General features: G+C 41.5%; 1 protein-coding gene across 6 annotated transcripts in view; it reads right to left on the bottom strand.

Moving 5' to 3' along the window:
* LOC141735424 (BDNF/NT-3 growth factors receptor-like) overlaps positions 1–22,926 on the bottom strand; it is a 211,421-nt gene that overhangs the window by 83,124 nt on the left and 105,371 nt on the right. For all 6 annotated transcript variants that reach the window (XM_074568144.1, XM_074568143.1, XM_074568145.1 and 3 more), the window contains one exon: positions 4,606–4,794. In XM_074568144.1, coding sequence (XP_074424245.1) covers positions 4,606–4,794 — 189 coding nt within the window. The remainder of the gene's footprint in view (positions 1–4,605; positions 4,795–22,926) is intronic.

The following is a 22,926-nucleotide window of genomic DNA, read 5'->3' as shown; positions in this document are numbered from 1 at the left end:
TTAGATGGGAAATGTGCCACGTTAGCACAAAAGTATGCCATATGCATTATGAGAAAGCATCAGAAAAAGAGAAATAGGACACCTGATTCAAAGCAGTACCACAGAGATATGTTTTGGGTTTTTTCCTATATGTGTATATGTTATTGCATGCCTTAGTAGATTGCTCTGTGTTATACCCTGCGAGACTAAAATGAACCCCAGCAGAAGCGGTGTCTTGAGCAAGGGGGTGGAATATGGGAAAGCAACGGAAGATCGGTGAGGAGGATTGTAAATACCCTCAAGGGACTCGCACCTGGGTGCTGGAAAACACATATATCACACCAATTGTTATTCAGTCTCGGGTGCTGGCAAGAAAAACATTTGGAGGACATAAGCCTGTAATGGACTCACAGACACCTTATCCAGCTGCTTGAGAATCTTGGCCTGTTGTGGAAGAAGATCAAAGCACAGTACCAGCAAGAACAGGGAGTTCGCATGCGCTCTAGCTAACAAGGACTCTTTTGCTGCCAAGGATTCGTGATAACAAGGACTCTCTTGCTGCCAAGGATAAGTTTAACAATGCTACTAGTACAGCTATTTCTGAGTTATTGCTAGATGTAGATAGTATTTGATATGCGACGCTGCAAAACAGAACTGCTACTGATTTTTTGCTTTCAGCTCACAGACATGGTTGTCAAGATTTTAAAGGACTGTATTGTATGAATCTAAGTGACCACTCCACATCCATCCATGCCCAGCTGCAAGAACTGCACCGACCGAACCAGCAACTTGTGGAGGCCACTGGGTGAAATCTCTTTGCTGGATGGACTTGGGGGTGGGGTTGGTTGAAGCAAATTATACTCATTGCCTGTGGGTAAGGAATTTGTCTGTTATGTTTAGTATGCTGTTTGCCGTGTTTAATAAGCATTATACGATCAGCTGTAGATGCCGCTTTGCATCGTACCCTTGTACGAGTTGTAGAATATGTTGCTCTAAAACCTATGTGTGTATCCATGAGAACCTGACCTTCACAGAAGAAGATAACAAGAAGGGATTACAACAATGTAGTCACGTATCAGACAGCCGCTGTTAGCAAAGCTGGATCATGAGTTTGGTGAGACTCGCTGCATACGCTGGCCACGCGTGCAGCGACTCTGGCCTGTACTTTTCTACTCAATCCAGTGCAGGAGAGTCTGGTGGGACTTGCTGCATGCACTGGCCATGCATGCAGCGACTCTAGCCTGTACTTCTCCACTCAATGCAGTGCAGGATATAGGGGGGCTGTCTCAGGTCAGAGAGGGGGAGAGAGACATGAGCGCACTTTGAAGATACAGGGGATGCCCTGAAGCACTGTGTCTGCCCCCACCCCCCACCCCCCCCATAAGTTCTATGTTCATTAACCCCAACAGCTCCGAAGGCATTACAGCATGTTGCAAGATAAGATATAGTCTACTACTGCTGCAAGACACATTGAACACCTTCCTACAAGAATTTTCAACTTTATGCCCTGATAGGACAGTGGGATGATGCACTCGCAAAGAGCCTGACTGTGTTAGAGTGGGTATTTTTGCCACATACCTTTTCAAAACCAGTAACTATGATGATTGAAATGTTACCACGATTGTTTTTCCAGGGTCGCTTGTGCTGTCAGCAACCGCAATGTATTTGAAATATTACAAAAGTATTTCTCATGGGTAAATCCAAAGAAATTGGCTTTCTGGGCTAAATTTAGGAATCTGGGTATTTATTGCCTTAGCAGGGTTCTTTTTGATTCTGTTTTTAATTGTGTTTAGTATATAACCTGCTAAGAGCGTCACAACGAGTAGAAGCACAAGTCATGGCGACCTTGTTAATAAATGGTCTGGTGTTAAATAAAAAAGGGGGAGATGTGGCAGATCTACGAGCAGAGGCCTGCATACAGCCAAAGACACAGTGAGCAGAGCACACAGTAAACACAGAGCCAAGAGAACAGTTCATACCTTCACTCCCTCCTGTGACGACCATATAACATTTTTGAATCTCAGACAAAGAATAGGGCTAAGTATTCTTCCTTCTCTAGGAACAGCAACAGCATTAAATATGCTGAATAAGATAGGGTGTTGGGCAAGTAAACAGATAAACCTTACAACTGAAATCATATCTAGCTTGCTTACTGATTTTGATAGCGATAATTATTGTAGTGAAAATTGCATATCATTGTATTTTACGCAACCTACTACATGTTAACAATACCGTGTTGATTGTACAATCAGTACAAAAAGAAAAAGGGGGAATTGTTGAGGAATGGCTATATGAGAACAGGCACGGCGCCATGCAGGATTGTCAGAAGTAAGCTATGCCTGCCTGCATGGAAAACTCCGAGTTACGCTGATAAGGAAGATGCTGAAGGTCATGCTGACTTTGCTTAAGTCAGATAAACAACTTTGAGAAAGTAGACTGTGAGAGAACAGGAACAAACCTGGACCCAAGAAACCGCATGTAGGAGGAGTATGAATAATGTAATCTTTAGCGCACAGCCAATAGTTGTAAGACAAATAGGCATATCTAAGTATAAGAGTATAAAAGTCTGATGAAGCTGCAATAAAGCGGAAGCTTGCTTTATCACTCATATTGAGTCGACTGCTTGTTTCCCTCGCTCGTCGCAAGTTAGTACTAGTCATCTGTGAGTTAATGCTTCTGTATTTAATATGCAGCTTACTAAATGTGAGAGAATTCTGTGTTTGGTACAGTTTGGGGGTTTGATTTTTTTTCACAGAACACCATGTATGTTGTTTCAGCATTAATGCTGAAAGTGAAATACTGTGTAGTCACTGATATTTGTTTGTTTGTAATGTTTAATGCAGCTGGGAGTAGAGGTACAGGAGCCTCTTTTAAAAGCATGTCCTTTTATATAACATTAGAGAGCTCTAGTGGACATGTTGCCCATTTGTGATTCCCTAGTGGCTTCTGTTTTTCACAGGAATTAATGCATCTATATAACATCTTTCTTGTGCTGATCAAGTATCAGCAATTCGGTGACTAATGCATTCCATTGCTTATGCTATGTCAGATTATTCAAATGCCCTCTGGTAGAAGAGATTATGGGTTATTTCTAATTAAAAAATAGTGCCACACAACAAAATTATGTTAAGAGAGAACATCGGGAATGTATAATAAAAATGCAGGAAAATGCCTCCTGTTGCACTGCAGGAAGATCCTTATGTGGATTGTGCTTAGTGCAAATATCAAGATGTGGATTAGTGTCAATGTTCACAAGACAAATAGGTAGCCTGGCATCAGTCTTTACACCCTTTGAAGTCCTGCACACACATATGCATGCATGCACCCATGCACAGATCAAGGAAGTCACCTATTATAGTATTTAAGCTATACAAAGATGGAGGAAAAGGTTTCTGATCTAGATTGTATGCCCTTAAACTACAGTTTGTGCTGTGAAGCTAAATCAGGCAGGATACAGATATGTATATCACTTAGTTGCACATCCAATGCTCACCAACTGCACTAGCAATCTTTAGAATGACTTCTCAGAGAAGCAGATCAGGCTCCAGCAACACTTCAGAAATGTATGCACAATTTCACAGCAGAAAGAGGTAGAAAGAACCTTCTCTAAAACAGTTAAATAAATACATTAATGAACAGGTGAAAAATAGTAAGTAGTGCAGTTAGTATTAATTACAATATTCTTTAGATATTTTTTCAGTTATTTGCTTCAGTGTTGATTGCTGCTTCAAAAATCAGCATTTCACATTGTGGTGCATTAAACCCAGCCAACAGGCTCTTGCTCACTCCTGGGACAGGGAGAAAATAGAAGGAAGGCAAGAAGACTCATGGATTGAGATAATGACAGTTTAAAAGGGAAAGCAAAAGCTGTGTGTGCAAGCAAAGCAAAAAGAGGAATTCAATCACTATTTTCCACCAGCAGGCAGATATTTAGACACTTCCTGGGAAGCAGGGTCTCAGCACACATAGCAGTTGCCTGAGAAGACAAATACCATAACTACAAACATCCTCCCTTCTTCCTCCTTTCACTGAGCTTTTATTGCTGAGCATAATATCATATGGTATGAAATATCCCTTTAGTCAATTTGGGTCAGCTGTCCTGGCTATATCCCCTCCCAACCTGTTGTCCACCTCCAGCCTACTCGCTGGGGGAAGGGGGGGAAGGAAGAGAAAGCCTTGATGCTATACAAGCATTGTTCAGTAACAGCCAAAACACTGGTGTGTTATCAACACTGTTTTAGTCGCAAATGCAAATATTGACTTCTGGTTCTGACCCAGGATGTGTTTTACCCCAAGAATACATTAGGTGCATAGGACTGGACAAAGACCACTGAAAATAGTGGAATGACTACCAGTGACTTTGATGGAATACAGATTGGGCTTTGAGTCTAACACTGCTGAGTTCATTCATTCATCACAAGGGCTGAATTTGGCTTTGACAGATGTAAATCAGTTCATCCCATGTACCAAAGTACTCCTTAATGAATTGCATACATTTTAACTCCACCCTTCTACTCCCAGGACTTTACACCATTTTTCTATTAGCACTGCTAAGGAGCCCCAGCACTTGCACCAAAAAAAAAAAAAAAAAGAATGACGGAACTACATATAGGCATTTGTACTTACAGTTGTCTGGCTTGAGCTGACTTTTGGCAATTCCAAAGTACTGGGGATTTTCAATTATAGGAATCTTTGTCATCCCAATGATGACTGCATCAGGATCCCCCTCAGAAGGAGATGGAGTGTTACTGCCATTTGAGATGTGATGAAGGGGACTTGCCGAATCATCATCGTTGCTGATAACTGAAGAAGGACCTAGAGATAGAAACAAAGATTCTCCTGTAACTCAGAACATTTTCTCTCCCTCAGACAATTCTTTTTCTCCTTTTTTTGTCCTCCATCCCAGTAGTCAAGAGTTCTCTTTATGTCCTTTGCTGATTTTACCTCAGGAATTTTATACGTCTGGTCATTAATAGTGGGAATGTGATACAAATTTTTGTAATAGAGATCACCTAGACTAAATACATCAGGGTCTAGCATACTGTGTCACTGGGAAAGATCTCAAAATTTGATGAAATCCTATCATTCTCAGAAATAAGCTATAAAATACACACTTTTTAACCTTACGCCCTACTCTCATCACACTGCAATAATTCCTTTTCCCACTAAGCTGGCAAACATCCACCTTCCATTTGAGGTGACATTATAACATAACAGACATGGAGGAGATGGGTTCATCCTAACATGTGAAGCTGTATGATTCCTGAAGGACAAAATGGCTGAGCACCAAAATCCAGAGGACAATTTGCACAGTCCCAGTAGGTGCAAGGCAGACACTCAGAAGAGCAGTGGGAAACACTCTTCCCACATCACTGTGACATCTGGGGTCATTTCACAGGGGCTTGTCCAGCCCAGGGGAACATTTCTCTGCCTTATGAGGCCCCATCAATACCCAAGTCTAGTGACCTCCAGAAGGAGAGGTTTATTTTGATCAGTAATTTAGTGACAATTTTCAGCTTTTTCTCAGTTTGTGCTTTGTATTTTTAATGAAAACACCATGGAGATAAAACCTTATAAATGGGTAAAAATAACCAACCTGCTTAGCAGAGTTCCACTAATGAGAGCTACAGGGACCTTTGATCTAACACCAAGATCAGAGCAGATAACATTTGAACTCTTGTGATTTAACCCCTGCTAGCTAATTCTATGTTATATCCTCCAGTTTACATTCGGAATTCAAAGAAAATCAGCATCACCATTAAACAATGACATTTTGCCTAATTTGCCATTGAAGAGCTGACAGACACTACAAATATTAGTTTTCAGATCATTCTCCATCCATGCTAACCAGGGATTTTGGCATAGTATTCACGTCTCCTAGAACGGCATCCTCAGATGACACCTGTGTTTGTCCTGCAGGCAAAAGTGACAGGCAGGGCGACAGCAGCGTTCACAGCAATCAAAGAAGGGAGCAGCAGAGACGACTGGGGAAGACAAAAAGCTGTGTCTACTCTGAGTTGACAGCCACTCCTTTGGAGCCCCAGACAGGTTTTAGGTTGAACAGAAGAGGACACTGCAGAGGCAAGATGGGGATCTGAGTATCACCTGCACATAGATGGCATCTGTGGTTGCAGGAAAGTTGGGGGATGCAGAGGGAGAGAGGATGGGGACCAACAGCAGATCTTGTGGATGCTTCACGGAAGGCAGGAGAAAAGATGGGGAGGATATACCACACACACACAATTAAGGAACAAGATAAGAACCAGGACAGGCCCAGACACATCGGCCAAGAAAGGGCAGCATTAAAGAAAAGAAACTTAGATTCTTACATTTTTGTGGTTCACAATATCATAACAAGAGCACTTTATCATTATATAGCATGACTTACATCCCTGGAGACATTCAAGGTCAGGCTTAATGAGGCTCTGAGCAATCTGATCTAGTTAAAGATGTCCCTGCTTACTGCAGGGGGGGTTGGACTAGATGACCTTTAAAGGTCCCTTGCAACCCAACACATTCTATGATTCTATGAATAAAACGTAAATAATTTGGCACGTGGCTATTTCAACCATTGCTTTAGAGGCTCAAGCATACTCCCACCCCCTAACCTGCTTTCTTTTCTCCCTAATTGTTTTAACGGTGCATGCGGAAAATCGTCTCATTGTTTGAAAAAGTACTTCCTCCACTGGCTTGAAACATTAGAAGCAATTTTTCAAATGCTTTGTACTTCACTGGAAAGTCACTGTTGACAAATGTAAGTGAAGCCTAGATCTCTGCAATTTATCAAATGGAATACTAATACCAAGGCTGCTTTTTTTTTTTAATCCACACTAGCTAACCTTAAACATGACATTCTGCACAGAAGCAAAATTGAATGATTACACAAAATAAACTCACATACCATGCTCAAATTATAAACAATGTCTGCAGAAATGTAGTATCACTGTTTACTCAACTCTTATTTAGATGATCCTACAGCCCAACTAAAGATTTCTCAGACTTGCATTGATTCACAACCCTCTTCATCTCTAAGCATTCCCCAGCCTTGAAAACAGGCTTTCAAAACAAAATCCCAAGGCCCATCTACACCTGAAAAGGAGGACATGGGAAGCCGGTGAACTAACAGTCCACCAACTATTTGCCAAGCACTGCGATATTTTCCTGTAAACAGGCTTTGGGTCTTGATGACTTAAATTTCGCATGTGCTTGGGAGGCAGCATTCGGCTTTTGGAAGAGGGCTGCTGGAAAGGCAGGAAGCTTCAGCACAGAAGAGAGGCTGTCGTAAACTGGCCTTCAGTGAGCACAAAGCAAGTGGCAACTTTCTTTCTTTCTTTCCAGAGTATAGTCCCTGATATTTTTTTCCCCAATTGACATTAAATTACTTAGCAATAGTGAAACTGATTCCTTTTGTGTCTGTCACAGAAATCATTTCAGCAGCTGCGTCTATTTCAGTGTCTGCATCTATAAGAAATCATAAAGGGAAGAAAAGCAATTACTTTGCTTTAACATGGTTATAGCTTTTTAGGATTGTGCTCAACTAGATCTTTTGGGACATTGTTTAAAAATAACTCAGCTTTGAAGAAGGAAGGGAGCTGGATGGACTGTTTGGAAGAATATCCCTGCCAATACAGCTTCAGATCAAAAATACAGAATTGCCTCAGAACAACACACTTCTTTCCCAAGCAGTGAAGCATCAAATACTCAAAATCCTCTTCAAATGCACACCTAAAAATTACTACAGCAGAGCAAAGGGCAACTGTGCATAGAAAGGCATCACTTCAAATTTTGGCATGTCCCAGCAGTGTCACTCACAAGCTATAGGATTAGCTCCACAAGTTGGCTGACTTGCCTCTAGATGTTGGTCCTCTACTGATGTTCGCAGACACCTCCTCCTCCTCCCTGCCACATGATGCCTCATCTACTGGAGATTCCGTCCTGCCACCTGTCTTCTGCCAGGTTTCCTTGCAATTGTTTCCATGGCAAGCATGAAAATGCCCTACATAGAACACTGCTTGTACCATACCAGGCAGGTCAGCCATCCTGGAGATAGCCACAAAACTACAATGAGGTTTTGCTAAAACATTGGAAGTATGATAGTTTTTATTTTGCGGGGCTCTAAATAAAGCAATGTTTCATTATTTTCAAGATGGTGTATGAAATATTTTCATAAATAATTTCTACATTGATTGAGACCTTTAACAAGTATTCTCGGTTGATTTTTTTTCTGATATGCCCCTTCTACTCGTTTACTACCTTCTTCCTTTCTGAAGAGTTTTACCTCTCTCCTTAATAACTTCTCTCTTGACCACTTCTGGCTTGTCTAGCCTTTCTTTTTCTAACATGTCCCTGGATTTGCAACATCTAGTACATTCAGGTCACAATTCTGGGCATGGCCTCCTGTGGTGCTGCAATTTATATGTTCACATAAAATAGCATTAGTACTTGTTATATTCAAGTATTTCAGGGTGACATTTGTTCTCAGAGTGTCACTTTGTCTTTTACAAAAAATTCAGTCATGGTTGCTTCTTAGCAACAACTTCATCAGAACAGATTTACATGGAAATCAAATACTCTCAACAAGGACCTCATAAAGGAAGCTGATAATACAGCCTTATTCCTGGCCATTAGAGGCAAATACTATAATACAGAGTATAACGGTTTTGTAATTCTATATGAATCTAATGAACACATGCAGAGCATTAGCACTGACTGATGTAAAAGACTCTATGAACTTTTCTAATTAGTGTATGTCTAAAAAGAATCTTGTCTTCAGACTGCAAAACAAAACAAACCGTACACAGCCACCATCCTTTCTTGCACTGGACTGGATTCAAAATTGGAGTCTGCAACAGTCACATACAAATGGGTTGCAAAGGACTAGACTGTGAGAGGCAGATGTGCACTTCCCACATGCACAAAAAAATGCATGTCCTTACTTCATGCACACCCACCCATACTAAATATCCAAGTATCAGACTTCAGTGCAGGAACATAGTCACTTAGTACTCCCTGCTCTGGGATGTACACATTTATACTACGATTTCAATAAATTAAAAGTTTTTAATTTTCACAGTCTTTAGAAAGGACCCATTTTCTCTGAAGATTTTTCTACAGCATACTCATTTTATCTGATGAGGCTTTTCAGTTGTTTTTTTTAAAAGCCAGAATAGAGTGCTGAGCTCCAACTAGCTAGTTGATAAAAAATACAAATAAAATAAAATTTGGGGATGAGGTGAAAAAGTGAAACAAAGTATAAAGCATGAAATCCTATGAACAGAAAATGTGAAACAGCAATACCAAGAGTCTAATTCTCTTCATCTTAAAGTCAACTGAAAATAATCACAATGGTGCAAAATCCCTATGAATCAGGACCCATGTCTTTGTATTAAGAATGATGACATCCTTTTTGAAAAATGAAGTCTTGAGCTGCTGTGGCACTTAGTTCTGTCACTGAAAGGCAGTATCTCTAATATATAGTTACATATGAATTGTGTTAGGAATGGGTTAAAGGAATAAATCTGTACTATTTCCAAGAGGCAATGACAAAAAGGTAAATGCCCATATTCATATCACTGTGTTATAGAAAATGAGACTTTCAGGTAGTCCTAATGGTTAACTGAAAATCTATAAAATCCATTTCTCTTTCTCAATGAGAAATTAATATAGGACCAAAACCTGAAATTCCGACTCCGATCATGCTCAGACAAAACTCCCACTGAAGTCAATGGGAGTTTTGCCAGGGAGAGGATTAAAGACAGTATGATTAGCTGCATTCTACCAGAGATGTAAAAGCTATCTAAGCTAGGTTTTCATAGCAGTGTTGCTGAGGATATTAAAATTAGCAAGAGTTTGATCTTTCAACCTTTCACTCATGCAATCACATAGACTTGCAGGGGAGGGATGGATGTGATGGGGACAAGCCAGCATGCCAGACATTGCTTATCAGGTAAGCTTTTAGGGTATTTTTTTGAAATGAACTTAAACAAAATATTTAGCTGCCCAATCCATGAATAATTTTCAAATTATTGCAAATATTAAATATACAACAGGAAAAGGAGGGCTGAATTTGAAAGGTTTCAGAAAGAACACATTTTTTATTTGTCTGATAATGACTTGCAACTTTACAAGCCATTTGAAAGTTAATCTGCCTATCAAACTGCTCAACATCTTGTCTCAATTTAAAGTAAATTCTAGCATAAATAAATCCTTTCTAGTAGAACATTAGAAATATGCATTTATGTCTGGCAAACTAAAAAAACAAAATACCCTCTGCCTTTAAACATTTCATAGACTTCTTTACTGCTCAGTGAAACAAAAAAGTTTTTAATATAAAATCCTGGATGCTCAGCAACTTTTACCATCTTAATGATTCCTGCATGATTCTTACTTTGATTCTCACTTTATTTTAGAGGTCAGGAATTCTTAATTAACTGAGCCCTTTGTAAACCAACATCATTTGGGCAGATCAGAATCTCTACAGTTATAAGTAATGCCATTTACAATCAAGCTGAAAAACAGGAGCTAGCAGGTACTATAATCTCCATGTTAAAGTTTAGCTCCCTTAGCTTTAAGAGACTCTGCCCACATACTGAAAAGAAAACATTTTAGGAACACACAGTCTTCTTCCATCAAGCATTAAACATCTTCATTGAGACATAATTAGTAACAAAACATGTACTGTAATCCATAAGGTTCTGAGAATATTTGCATTAAGTAATAGTGCACTGAATGGCTAATATAAAAAAGATATAGTACAAAAATATAAGGACATTATATTTTTAATTTTATTTATATATATATAAATATATGCATTTCAGTGGTGCATAAATCAGTTGTGGTTTATTAAATTTACCTCCATGATTACATAAAAAACAAAATACCGTGTCAGTACATGCTAAAATATTGGAAGGTCAAACCTACTTACTCCTATACCATATAGATGAACTGCAAAGTACTACAAAATAAATTACAAGAAACAAATTGTGTAAAAATCCCAAATCATTAACTGTGCACATTTGTACATATGAATGTTATGAATCAGAAAGAACTACCTTATAAAATGAAATGTTTCAAAAATCATCTGACAAATTCCAACTCTGCAAGTTTGTCTTTTCCCTGCTAAAACAAAAATTAATACATAACTGAAATATGTTGACTTTGTCTCGGCATAACATAAGACTGGAATCTGGGCTACTGTGTCAAGCTCTGCTCAGGGTCCGATTTATGCTCCATGTACCTTCACTTACTTTACTTCACATATTACTGATCTAAATGATTCATTATTGATTTAGAGCCAGACCATTGATATCAGAAGTTATTTAAATGGGGGGGGGGAGATTTATCGATAAGCGAGAAGTCTGAAAAAAAATAATTAAAAGAAAGTTAAAAGAGAATTGGTGAGCAGAAGAGAAAGTTATTATCTCTATAAAATAAGACCATTTCCACATAGACTTAGGGAGGAAAAAAAGGCAGACGTTCCCAATATTTTTCTGAGGAACAGCAAAACACTTGTTGACATCTAACTTCAAAGAGTGACTATGATGGATGTCCTTAATTGCTGCCATCCCTCCTCAAATCACCATGCTATGTGCAGAGTGACCAAAGACACCATGATTCCTAGGTCACCACTAGACTTACAGCTCTGCCCTCTTCTTTAAAGAACACATCTTTGGGACAGATTTTGGAGAAGGGAAGAAAGCACTGTAGCACCTGCAGCTCCCCTTCCCTAACCACTTACAGGAAATATCTCACTACACTGGCCCAGAAGAATGCAAATATGGACATATTTTTGACTAATAAGGAGATCTTCAAAACTTGAGGACAGCAGGAAGAAAGAGTTTGGATGTGAGAGACTGCAGAAAATATAAGGAAAAAGTCAAAGGACTGCTAGTCTTAAAAGGTGAAGCAAGAGTAAGTTTATGGAGAAAGAACAAGAATCAGGACAGGAGAAAAAAAACACAATATACAGTACTGTAGAAAGAGAAGGACAGTGTATGCTGAAAAAGATCTCTGCAAAAAATAAAAAAAGACAATGGAAGAGTGAAAATGGATGGAATTAAAAAGCAAAAACAATGAAAAGCAATCACAAAAGAAACAAGGCAATATCCTCTCTTCTTTTTTACTCAACATAATTGTAAGGAATTAGAATCAAATCACATCACAGAAATGTAATCCAAATTCATAGAAATATATAGGTTTATCTCAGTCTTTTGCTGCTAGTCTTCGTAACTAACTTTATGTTAAAAAAAACCCCACCACCACCAAAAGCCATCATCTTTCTTATAACAATTTCATAAATCAAAAAGATCAAATTATAAAGTCAAGGCTGGAGAAGTAAATATCATGAAAATGAATGTGTAATGTTATGTCTAAATGCAGTCCCTGTTCTTGCAAAATGCTTGTACCTTTGTTTAAATTTACTCATTATAGTACTCTCCTCTGAGCAGTTAAGTATGCGTGTAAGTATATAGTCTGCAGGACCAACAGTATAGTTTGTTATTATTGCTCTTGGATCAGACTCAGCATTTCAGCCTACTAAAGATTTGTACTCTTACCAAAAGTATGGAATATATTGAGTAAATACTGCTAGCTGAATGTGTAAGTGATGACAGTGGTTCAAAACCCAAAAGCACTAACACACAGTATTGCCCCCTTTATGTATACAATTCATGCTATCCATAATGATTCTGGTAAAGTCAGTGGAGCCACATACATAAATAAGATTTGCAGGGCCAACTCTGCAATTTACTGCTTTAGGATTTAAGGCCATATTCTGAAAATACAAAAGAAGTTAACTTTTAAGTATGCGAGTCTTCCCATTGAAATCAATGGAATTACACACACACATTCAAATTAAACATCTGGAAGAGTTTTCCAGAGCTACTAATGTAGCTGTTGCGTGAAACGGGGCCAAGCGGTTTTGGCAGAAGATAAACCCCCTTGCGTTCTAACACTCCTCACCGAGGTGGGAGGCTAGGTGCGGCTAGGTTTAAATTCTGAGTGATGCCCAATTCAGCACTATCAGTCCAATCGCGTTTAATATATATTAAACTACTACGATTTGGATACACTAATAGTGGACTGCACCTTCAGTCTAGTCGTGCTCCTGAACTAGCACGGCCTCTCTGTAGTTTTGGTCGCGTTCAGTGAGAAAGCGGAACGACTAGCTACTTAAACAGTGCAGTTTATTTAAACAACAGATATACAGGTTCTTTAGGATTGCCGGTGATAAATACACTGTCTGCAAAGCACGTGCAAATAAAGATATTGTTAAGTATACAAACGCGCGACAAAATTATAAACGATACAGCCTGGCTATAAATGTAGGGTAGAGATTCTCTAGAGAAATTTCTAAGTCCCCGAGAAAGCGCTCGGTGTAATCGAAGTCTTACCCAAAGGCGTCCCTATGGGGGGGAAGAGAGGCTCAGCCCGTCGACTGATCCCGGAAATCAGCGGTGGAATCCTTCGCGATGGTGTCTTCCCTGACATCCCCTCTCTCTTGGGCTATTTTTATACTATTTTTTTATCTTCAAAGTGGAGTTTGAGTGACTTTAGTCATACATACTTTTATTATGATTAATGTATTCAAGGAGGAGTGTTCACACCTCGGGGGCGGATAGCCTCCGGGATGGAGGTGTGTTTTGGTACATTGTGGTGAGCAAAGTTCGCACAAAAGGACAGCATTTCATCAACATTAGACGAAATGTTGGCTCGGGTAGCGTGTAGGCCGCTTATCAGTTCCGTAGTACCATCTCGTCCCCATATCTGCTATTCGTCACAAGGGAAGGCCACGGAACAAGCGTGTTCCGTTCCATCCCTCATGTAGTTTCGCAAACAACCTTGTACAGGGAATCGCAGATGTTGGGTTCTTTGTGTGCCAGCTGCGGCTGTATTCTACCTCAGAAGCCTCTTGATTTTATGACTTTCCTTAATGTGTGAACAATGCTGTATTTTTGTATTCTTGGCCAATTTAGTAATTATTCCACATAATCCACCCCGTGACTACAGTCACTCAAGCTCCACGATAATCAATACTGATGGGGAATATCACATGTCCTCTTATGGCGAGGGATATCAAGTGCAAATACTTCTTGTGGGGTGATTAAGCGAGTTAAGCGTTTCATCATAATCCAAAGTCTAACATACAAAACAATTGTCAAAGCAAAGCACAATACAGTGAGTACTAGTAGAACAACAACAGGATGGAGCATCTTGTTAAAAAGTCCTGTAGCTGTCGGTGACCATCCAAAGAGGGTGTCCCCCCATTCATGTCCTCCGTCTCTCTTGACCCTTTCCAGTACATGGTGTATTTCTTCAACATCATGATGGACAGTAATCAGAGTTCTTTGTCCATTTTCTTGGGCCTCTTTCAACAATCGCTTCAATTCATCGTGTTGTAGCAACTTCTTCACTAGTGAGAGATTCATTCCGATAGGGGTAGGCAGCAAATCTCGAATCAATGTATAATTAGATTGTAGCAATTGAAAAGACGTAACAGGAGCTGAATAACTGAAGTCACATCCAATGATGTTAGTAAAGTTACAAACACAAAGATTTGAGTTATTACTTATATCTACTGCTATGTCATCTACGAATACAAAAGTACAGGGAGACCTCATGCAAACACACCCTTTCCCAATATATACAAGCACAGTTTCTGGGGTTTCATCAGGTTGTATCTCAAAATGACAAACATTCTGGTTGGTGTCAAGACAAATGCCTTGTGCCTTGAGAGTATTACTCTCACAAATGAATCCTTGTTGATCTCGTGAAATGCATGCTTCAACATCAACAGTTTGCCATTTATTCTCGTTTTGTTGTGCCCACACTCTATGCTCTACCGGATGGAGTATAGCTCCATGGTGATTCAACCCCAGTGTGATGATTGGGTATATGGTGTATACTGAGGCATTGCGTATCGTTAAGACAAAAGCTGTGGCTTTGCTCTCAGTGGGATCATAGGTGAAATTAACCAGATACCACCAGGACTGAAATTTTCTCTCAAACTCAATTGCATTATCCCATATTACTTTTCGAATTTCAGTGGGCAAGGTGCCTTCTTCACCTTCCCTTATAATTGCGGCTGTCATAGATTGCATCCACAATTGGGCTTGGATACAACTAAGAGCCAAGGAAACATTGTTTTGGGTTGTACCAAGTGCATTTGTGATCAGCTGATGGTCTTTTTCACCCGTTTCTTCCCACTGAGGCAATATATTCGATAAAAGCCATTGGTGATTTCCCAATGCTGATAGAGAGGACTGTAGAGGATGTTTTAATTTGTCTAGATCACTAGTAGTTGTGACTAGTTTGTTTGCAAGTATCTCAGCATCTATACTATTTAAGACTCCCAGTCCTGTTCCTAAGATACCAGTCACGTCTCTCTTCAGTCGTTGTGAGGTGGCAACAGTTCGCCGGCCTAACCATGCTGACCATCCTGTAAGACACAAAAGAAAAGGGAATCTGCTCGGTCTTACTTGACCGACGGGGTTAAAAAGACAGCGAGGTCCACCAGGAATAGTTGTTAAAAACACTCCTGGTCCCCAAGAATCTCCTGCTTCTTCCTCACTCAGCATAATTCTGTCCCCCCCTTCAGAAGAAACTCGCCACACGTACTCAACAGCTGACTCTTCTGGTCGCCTCGAATATTTCTCCCTTATTTTTGTTAACTCGGTTGGTGTCCATGGAACGGTACGCACAGTGGTGTGAATTTCATCATCGTCATCAACCACAGTTTCAGTTTTAACCAGAGGACGTAAAGGAAAAACTTGGGATTTCAAAGTAAAAGTCCTTTCCTCCTCATCTTCTTCGTCATCCTCACTATTAGACAAAAAATCTCCGGTCTGGGTTCCGGAATTTGGATAACACATTAACTTACGAATCTGTTGGACCTGGGTCGAGGGCTGCATTTTATCTAAGAGCCCAGTCACCCTTTCCAATAACATTTTAAGTTGGAGATTTTCACTCCCAAGTTGAGCATTCCGGTTTCCTAAACATTCATTCTCGCTCACAAGCTTATCAACTTGAGTTCTTAATTTTTCTCCTGTCTCCTTTTGCAAGGCTAATGATGACTTCAGCACCTCATTCTCCGATTTCAGGGTTGCATATTCTACAGCTGAAATCAGATTAGGAGCAGGGGTTTCTCTAGCTTCTTGTTGTGCACAAGATAAACAGGCGCCTAACACAGCACAAATCACACCCTTGCCTTTCCCCGCTCTGAGCTTCTGTGAAACCCGACACTCTTCAATACGTTCCACCACTTTCTCTTCATCCTTCCAAAATTTTTGGGCCCACTCCTTCCCAGCCTGGGAAGGGGCACAATCATATTTTTGCAGCAGTTTATCCATGGCAATCCTGCCGACTACGCCAAATTCTGTTGCGTGAAACGGGGCCAAGCGGTTTTGGCAGAAGATAAACCCCCTTGCGTTCTAACACTCCTCACCGAGGTGGGAGGCTAGGTGCGGCTAGGTTTAAATTCTGAGTGATGCCCAATTCAGCACTATCAGTCCAATCGCATTTAATATGTATTAAACTACTACGATTTGGATACACTAATAGTGGACTGCACCTTTAGTCTAGTCGTGCTCCTGAACTAGCACGGCCTCTCTGTAGTTTTGGTCGCGTTCAGTGAGAAAGCGGAACGACTAGCTACTTAAACAGTGCAGTTTATTTAAACAACAGATATACAGGTTCTTTAGGATTGCCGGTGATAAATACACTGTCTGCAAAGCACGTGCAAATAAAGATATTGCTAGGTATACAAACGCGCGACAAAATTATAAACGATACAGCCTGGCTATAAATGTAGGGTAGAGATTCTCTAGAGAAATTTCTAAGTCCCCGAGAAAGCGCTCGGTGTAATCGAAGTCTTACCCAAAGGCGTCCCTATGGGGGGGAAGAGAGGCTCAGCCCGTCGACTGATCCCAGAAATCAGCGGTGGAATCCTTCGCGATGGTGTCTTCCCTGACATCCCCTCTCTCTTGGGCTATTTTTATATTATTTTTTTATCTTCAAAGTGGAGTTTGAGTGACTTTAGTCATACATACTTTTATTATGATTAATGTATTCAAGGAGGAGTGTTCACACCTCGGGGGCGGATAGCCTCCGGGATGGAGGTGTGTTTTGGTACATTGTGGTGAGCAAAGTTCACACAAAAGGACAGCATTTCATCAACATTAGACGAAATGTTGGCTCGGGTAGCGTGTAGGCCGCTTATCAGTTCCGTAGTACCATCTCGTCCCCATATCTGCTATTCGTCACAAGGGAAGGCCACGGAACAAGCGTGTTCCGTTCCATCCCTCATGTAGTTTCGCAAACAACCTTGTACAGGGAATCGCAGATGTTGGGTTCTTTGTGTGCCAGCTGCGGCTGTATTCTACCTCAGAAGCCTCTTGATTTTATGACTTTCCTTAATGTGTGAACAATGCTGTATTTTTGTATTCTTGGCCAATTTAGTAATTATTCCACAGTAGCCAGCTACACTGCTGGCTCATGTTGAGCTTCTCATCCACCAACACCCCCAAGTCCTTTTCCTCAGGACTATTCTCAGTCCATTCTCCGCCCAGCCTGTCCTTGGAAGGGACATTAAAGATCATCTAGTTCTAACCCCCTGCCATGGGCAGGTATTACCTTCCACTAGACTAGGTTGCTCAAAGCCCCATCCAGCCTGGTCTTGAACACTTCCAGGGGTGGAGCATCCACAACTTCCCTGGGCAACCTGTTCCGGTGTCTCACCACCCTCAGACTAAAGAATTTCTTCCTAACATCTAATCTAAATCTACCCTCTTTGGCTTTCTGGGCTGTGAGCGCACGTTGCCGGCTCATGTTGAGCTTCTCATCAATCAACATCTCCAAGTCCTCCTCAGGGCTCCTCTCCAGCCATTCTCCACCCAGCCTGTATTTGTGCTTGGGATTGCTCCGCCCCACATGCAGGGTGGATCAATCCTGTCCAGGTCCCTCTGCACGGCATCCCTTCCCTCCAGCGTGTGGACCGCACCACACAGCTTGGTGTCCTTGGCAAACTTGCTGCGGGTGCACTCAATCCCACCATCCATGTCTCCGACAAAGATGTTAAACAGCACTGGTCCCAGTACTGACCCCTGAGGAATGCAACTCATCACTGCTCATCACTGGGACATCGAGCTGTTGACTGCAACTCTTTGAGTGTGGCCATCCAGCCAATTCCTTATCCACTGAGTGGTCCAGCCATCAAATCCATGTCTCTCCAGTTTAGAAACAAGGATATCGTGCGGGACAGTGTCAAATGCTTTGCACAAGTCCAGGTAGATGATGTCAGTTGCTCTTCCCTTATCCACCAATGCTGTAATGCCGTCATAGAAGATCACCAACTTTGTCAGGCACGATTTGCCCTTAGTGATGCCATGTTGTCGGTCACCGATCACCTCCTTATTTTCCATGTGCCTTAGCAGAGTTTCCAGGAGGATCTGCTCCATGATCTTGCCAGGCACAAAGGTGAGACTGACCGGCCTGTAGTTCCTTGGGTCTTCCTTTTTTCCCTTTTTAAAAATGGGAGTTATGTTTCCCCTTTTCCAGTCAGTGGGAACTCCACCAGTCTGACGCAACTTCTTAAATACGATGGATAGTGGCTTAGTAACTTCATGCCGTGGATGAATCTCATCAGGTCCCATGGACTTAGGCACCTTCAGGTTCCTCAGATGGTCCCAAACCTGGTTTTCTCCTATGGTGGGGGGTTCCTCATTCTCCCAGTCTCTGCCTTTGCCTTCTGCGACTTGGGTGGTGTGGCTAGAGCACTTGCCATTGAAGACCGAGGCAAAAAAGTCATTGAATACCTCAGCCTTGTCCATGTCCCGGGTGACCAGCTTTCCCGTTTCCTTCCAGAGAGGGCCCACATTTTCCCTAGTCTTCCTTTTGTCACCAACATACCTATAGATGCTTTTCTTGTTGCCATTGACATTATTTATAAAAAACATCATCTTTCCAGTTAAGTTCAAACAGAAAAAAAGTTGTCAGAGGAAACAACATAACATAATTTCTTCTCAATGTAATTTTGAAAAGACAGTAAGAACAAGGCGAAAGAAAAAAGTGTGATAGTTTATTTCTGGACTTTCTTGAGTTTTATAGCTGCATCAGGGATTGGCTTCACCCTGCTGTTGCAAAACCAGATACTGATTTGAATGTACTTCTAGAGTTCTCCAACACAACCAATGTCAAAATGAGAAGTCCAATGGAGGTGGCACTTCACCGGGTAAGAACACTGTCCACTCCCTAGTGTGTAGCATGCAACTTCCATAAATAAGCTCAACAGCTCCTCTCCCTATCTTTTCTTTATTTCATTTACCCATCGAGTGGAATCTTATGAAATAAAACAAAACCTAAAAGAAATGAAATAAAAGATGAGAATTCATGCTTAAAAAAAAGGTCAAAGAAAAAAATAATACAAAGGTCCAAACACAAATGAATACTTGACAATCAAACATAAAAGGCATTTAAAGCATACATAAAATGTTAAATAAAAAATGTACATGAATTTATGAACCTGACAACATTGTCTCTAGCTTATGGGCAAGGATTTTAGTTATTAAGTTATGTTCTTGTTTTTAACCTTGGTTTAGTAAGTTCACAATGTTTATAAACAGCTGAAAGCTTATCTGTATTCCACATCACACTAAAGAAACTAAGATTTAACTCTCCTTACCCTCTAAGATACCCTTACAGAATAGGTATGAGGCCCTGGGTATGGTAGATGAAGCACATAATGAGATAGAGGAGGAACCTATGCAAAAAGTCTTTCCAAGGCCAGAGAGACCAACCCCTCTCATCAAGAGCTGCATTAAGACCAGCACCGAGAAGAAACAGCAGCGAGTTATGGTCATAGGTGACTCCCTCCTGTGCGGAATGGAGTCACCCATTTGCAGACTGGACCCTCTTTTCAGGGAAGTTTGCTGCCTCCCTGGGGCCCGAATTAGGGACATCAATACAAGACTGAAAGGCTTAATACAACCTTCAGACTATTATCCATTCTTGGTCTTTCATGTGGGTACCAATGATGTCATAACAAAAAGTCTGAGGTCAATCAAAAGAGATTTCAGATCCCTGGGAAGAATGCTAAAAAATTCAGGAGCACAGGTAGTGTTTACCTCAAGCCTTCCAGTAATGGGGGGAGGCTTTGTAAGAAACAGGCATGCCCAAGACATCAATACCTGGCTCCAGGACCGGTGCCTCCACCAAAACTTGGTTTTAAACCATGGAGGAGCCTTCAAGGCACAAGGTATATGGGGGCCTGATGGGATCCACCTGTCCCGATGGGGAAAAACGCATCTTTGGGCGTAAGCTGGCGGGACTGATCAAGAGAGGGCTTTAAACTAGAACTGATGGGGGAAGGGGATACCAACAGGATTTCAGTAGGTAAGCCAAGGATCCGCATGTAATCGCCTGAGGGTGGCAATGCTAATGGGAACATTTACACTGCTCCAGGGAGCACAGAGGGCTCAGGAGCACATCTGAAAAGCTTGTACACCAATGAACACAGTATGAGAAACAAACAGGATGAACTGGAAGTGTTGGTCAGTTCCCAGAGCTATGATGTCATTGGTGTTAGTGAGACTTGGTGGAATGAGTCCCATGATTGGAGTGCTGGGATGGAGGGCTATAGGCTGTTCAGGAAGGATAGGAAGGGCAGGCGAGGTGGAGGAGTTGAACTCTGTATGTAAGGGAGAGGTTTGACTGTACAGCCCTTACAGTTAGGGATGATGTGGTTGAGAGCCTCTGGGTGAGGATTAGGGGGATGGAAAACAAAGCAGATGTCATAGTGGGTGTCTACTACCAATTGCCCAGCCAGGATATTAACACTGATGAGTTATTCTACAGGCAATTAGGAGAAATCTCTGGATCCGTAGCCCTTGACCTTATAGGAGGTTTCAACTTCCCAAATATCAGCTGGGAATATCATACTGCTGTGATGAGCAAGTCTGGGAAATTCTTGAAGTTTGTGGAAGATGATAACTTCTTGTCACAAGCACTCAGTGAGCCAACTAGGAAAGATGCCCTCCTAGACTTGTTGGTTGTGAATAGAAAAGGACTGGTGGGAGATGTGATGGTAGGTGTCTTAGCCACAGTGATCACAAAATGGTTGAGTTTAAAATTTTCAGTGTAATGAGAAAAAAGGTCAGCAGAGTTTCTGCCCTGGCTTTCAAGAGAGCAAACTTTAAGCTACTCAGGGAGCTACTTAGCAGTGTCCCCTGGGAATCTGCTTTTGAGGGCTTAGGAGTCCATGAGTGCTGGTCAGTGTTTAAGAACCACCTTTTAAAAGCACAGGCACAGGCAATCCTATTGTGTCATAAGTCAAGTAAGCGGGGCAGAAGACCAGCTTGGCTGAACAGGGAACTCCTCTTGGAACTCAGGAGGAAAAAAGAAATTGTATGATCTCTGGAAGCAAAGTCAGGCTTCACAGGAAGATTACAGAGCTGTGGTTCTTGTATGCAGGGAGAAGACACTAAAGGCCAAAGCGCAATTAGAGTTGAAACTGGCCAGTGTTGTCAGATTGTTATCTTCTTAGAAGGGCTTTTAAAAGTATGTTAATAGCAAAAGGAAGTCTAAAAAAAACATTGGACTGATACTTGTTGAAGATGGTCACCTAACAAATAGGGATGAAGAAAAAGCAAAGGCAGTCAATGCTATTTTTTCCTCAGACATTAATAATACCGATAGGTCTTGGGCTGCCTCGTTCTCTGAGTCAGAGTACCGCAAGTGTGGGAATAGTGACTTTCCATTTGCGGACACTGAAATTGTAAGGAACCAGCTGCATCAGCTGAATGTTCACAAGTCCATGGGGCCTGATGGGATTCATCCCAGAGTACTGAAGGAGCTAGTGGATGTTACGGCAGGACCCCTCTCGATCATCTACCAAAGGTCTTAGGAGTCTGGGGAGGTCCCTGCTGACTGGAAGCTAGCCAATGTCATTCCAATTTAGAAGAAGGGTGTGAGGGAAGACCCAGGGAACTACAGACCTGTTAGTCTCACCTCAGTACCTGGAAAAATTATGGAGAAAATAATACTGGGTGCTATTAAAAAGCATTTAAAGGACAATGCAATCATCAGGCACAGTCAACATGGGTTCACAAAGGGAAAGTCCTCTCTAACTAATTTGATAGCCTTCTATGATAAGATCACCTGCCTAGTGCATGAAGGGAAGGCGGTGGATGTAGTTTTTATGGATTTTAGGAAGGCTTTTGATACTGTCCTTCACAGTCCAGCTGTGGGATGAGCAGGTTCACGGTACGCTGGGTGAAGAACTGGCTGAAGGGCGGGGCTCAAAGGGTTGTAGTGAATGGGGCTACTGGTCACCAGTGGTGTTCCTCAGGGCTCAATTCTAGGGCCAGTTCTGTTCAACATATTTATCAATGATCTGGATGCAGGAGTTGAATGCACCGTTAGCAAATGGGAGGTGCTGTTGAATCTCTCGAGGGCCAAGAAGCCTTGCAGAGGGATCTAGATAGATTGTAGCATTGGGCAATGATTAATGGGATGAAATTTAACAAGTTGAAATGCCTGATTCTGCACCTGGGGACGGAGTAATGCTGGGCACAAGTATATACTGGGAGAGGAGTGTCTGGAAAGCAGCCCTGCAGAAAGGGATCTGGGGGTGCTGGTTGACAGCAGGCTCAATAGAAGTCAGCAGTGTGCCCTGGCAGCCAAGAGGGCAAACTGCATTCTGGGGTGCATCAAACACAGTATAACCAGCCAGTCAAAAGAGGTGATTATCCCGCTGTATTTAGCATTGGTGTGGCCTCACCTTGAGTATTGTGAGCAGTTCTAGGCCCCACAATTTAAGAAGGATATTAAAGTACTTGAATGTGTCCAGAGGAGGGCAACAAAGCTGGTGAAAGGGCTGGAAGCAATGTCCTATGAGGACTGACTAAGAACTTTGGGCTTTTCGAGTTTGGAGAAAAGGAGACAACTGAGGGGGTG

Source organism: Larus michahellis, chromosome W (genome assembly GCF_964199755.1).
Source record: "Larus michahellis chromosome W, bLarMic1.1, whole genome shotgun sequence".
Classification (NCBI taxonomy): Eukaryota; Metazoa; Chordata; class Aves; order Charadriiformes; family Laridae; genus Larus; species Larus michahellis.
Note: the sequence above shows the minus strand (reverse complement) of the source record. Positions and strands in the feature narration are given on the sequence as shown.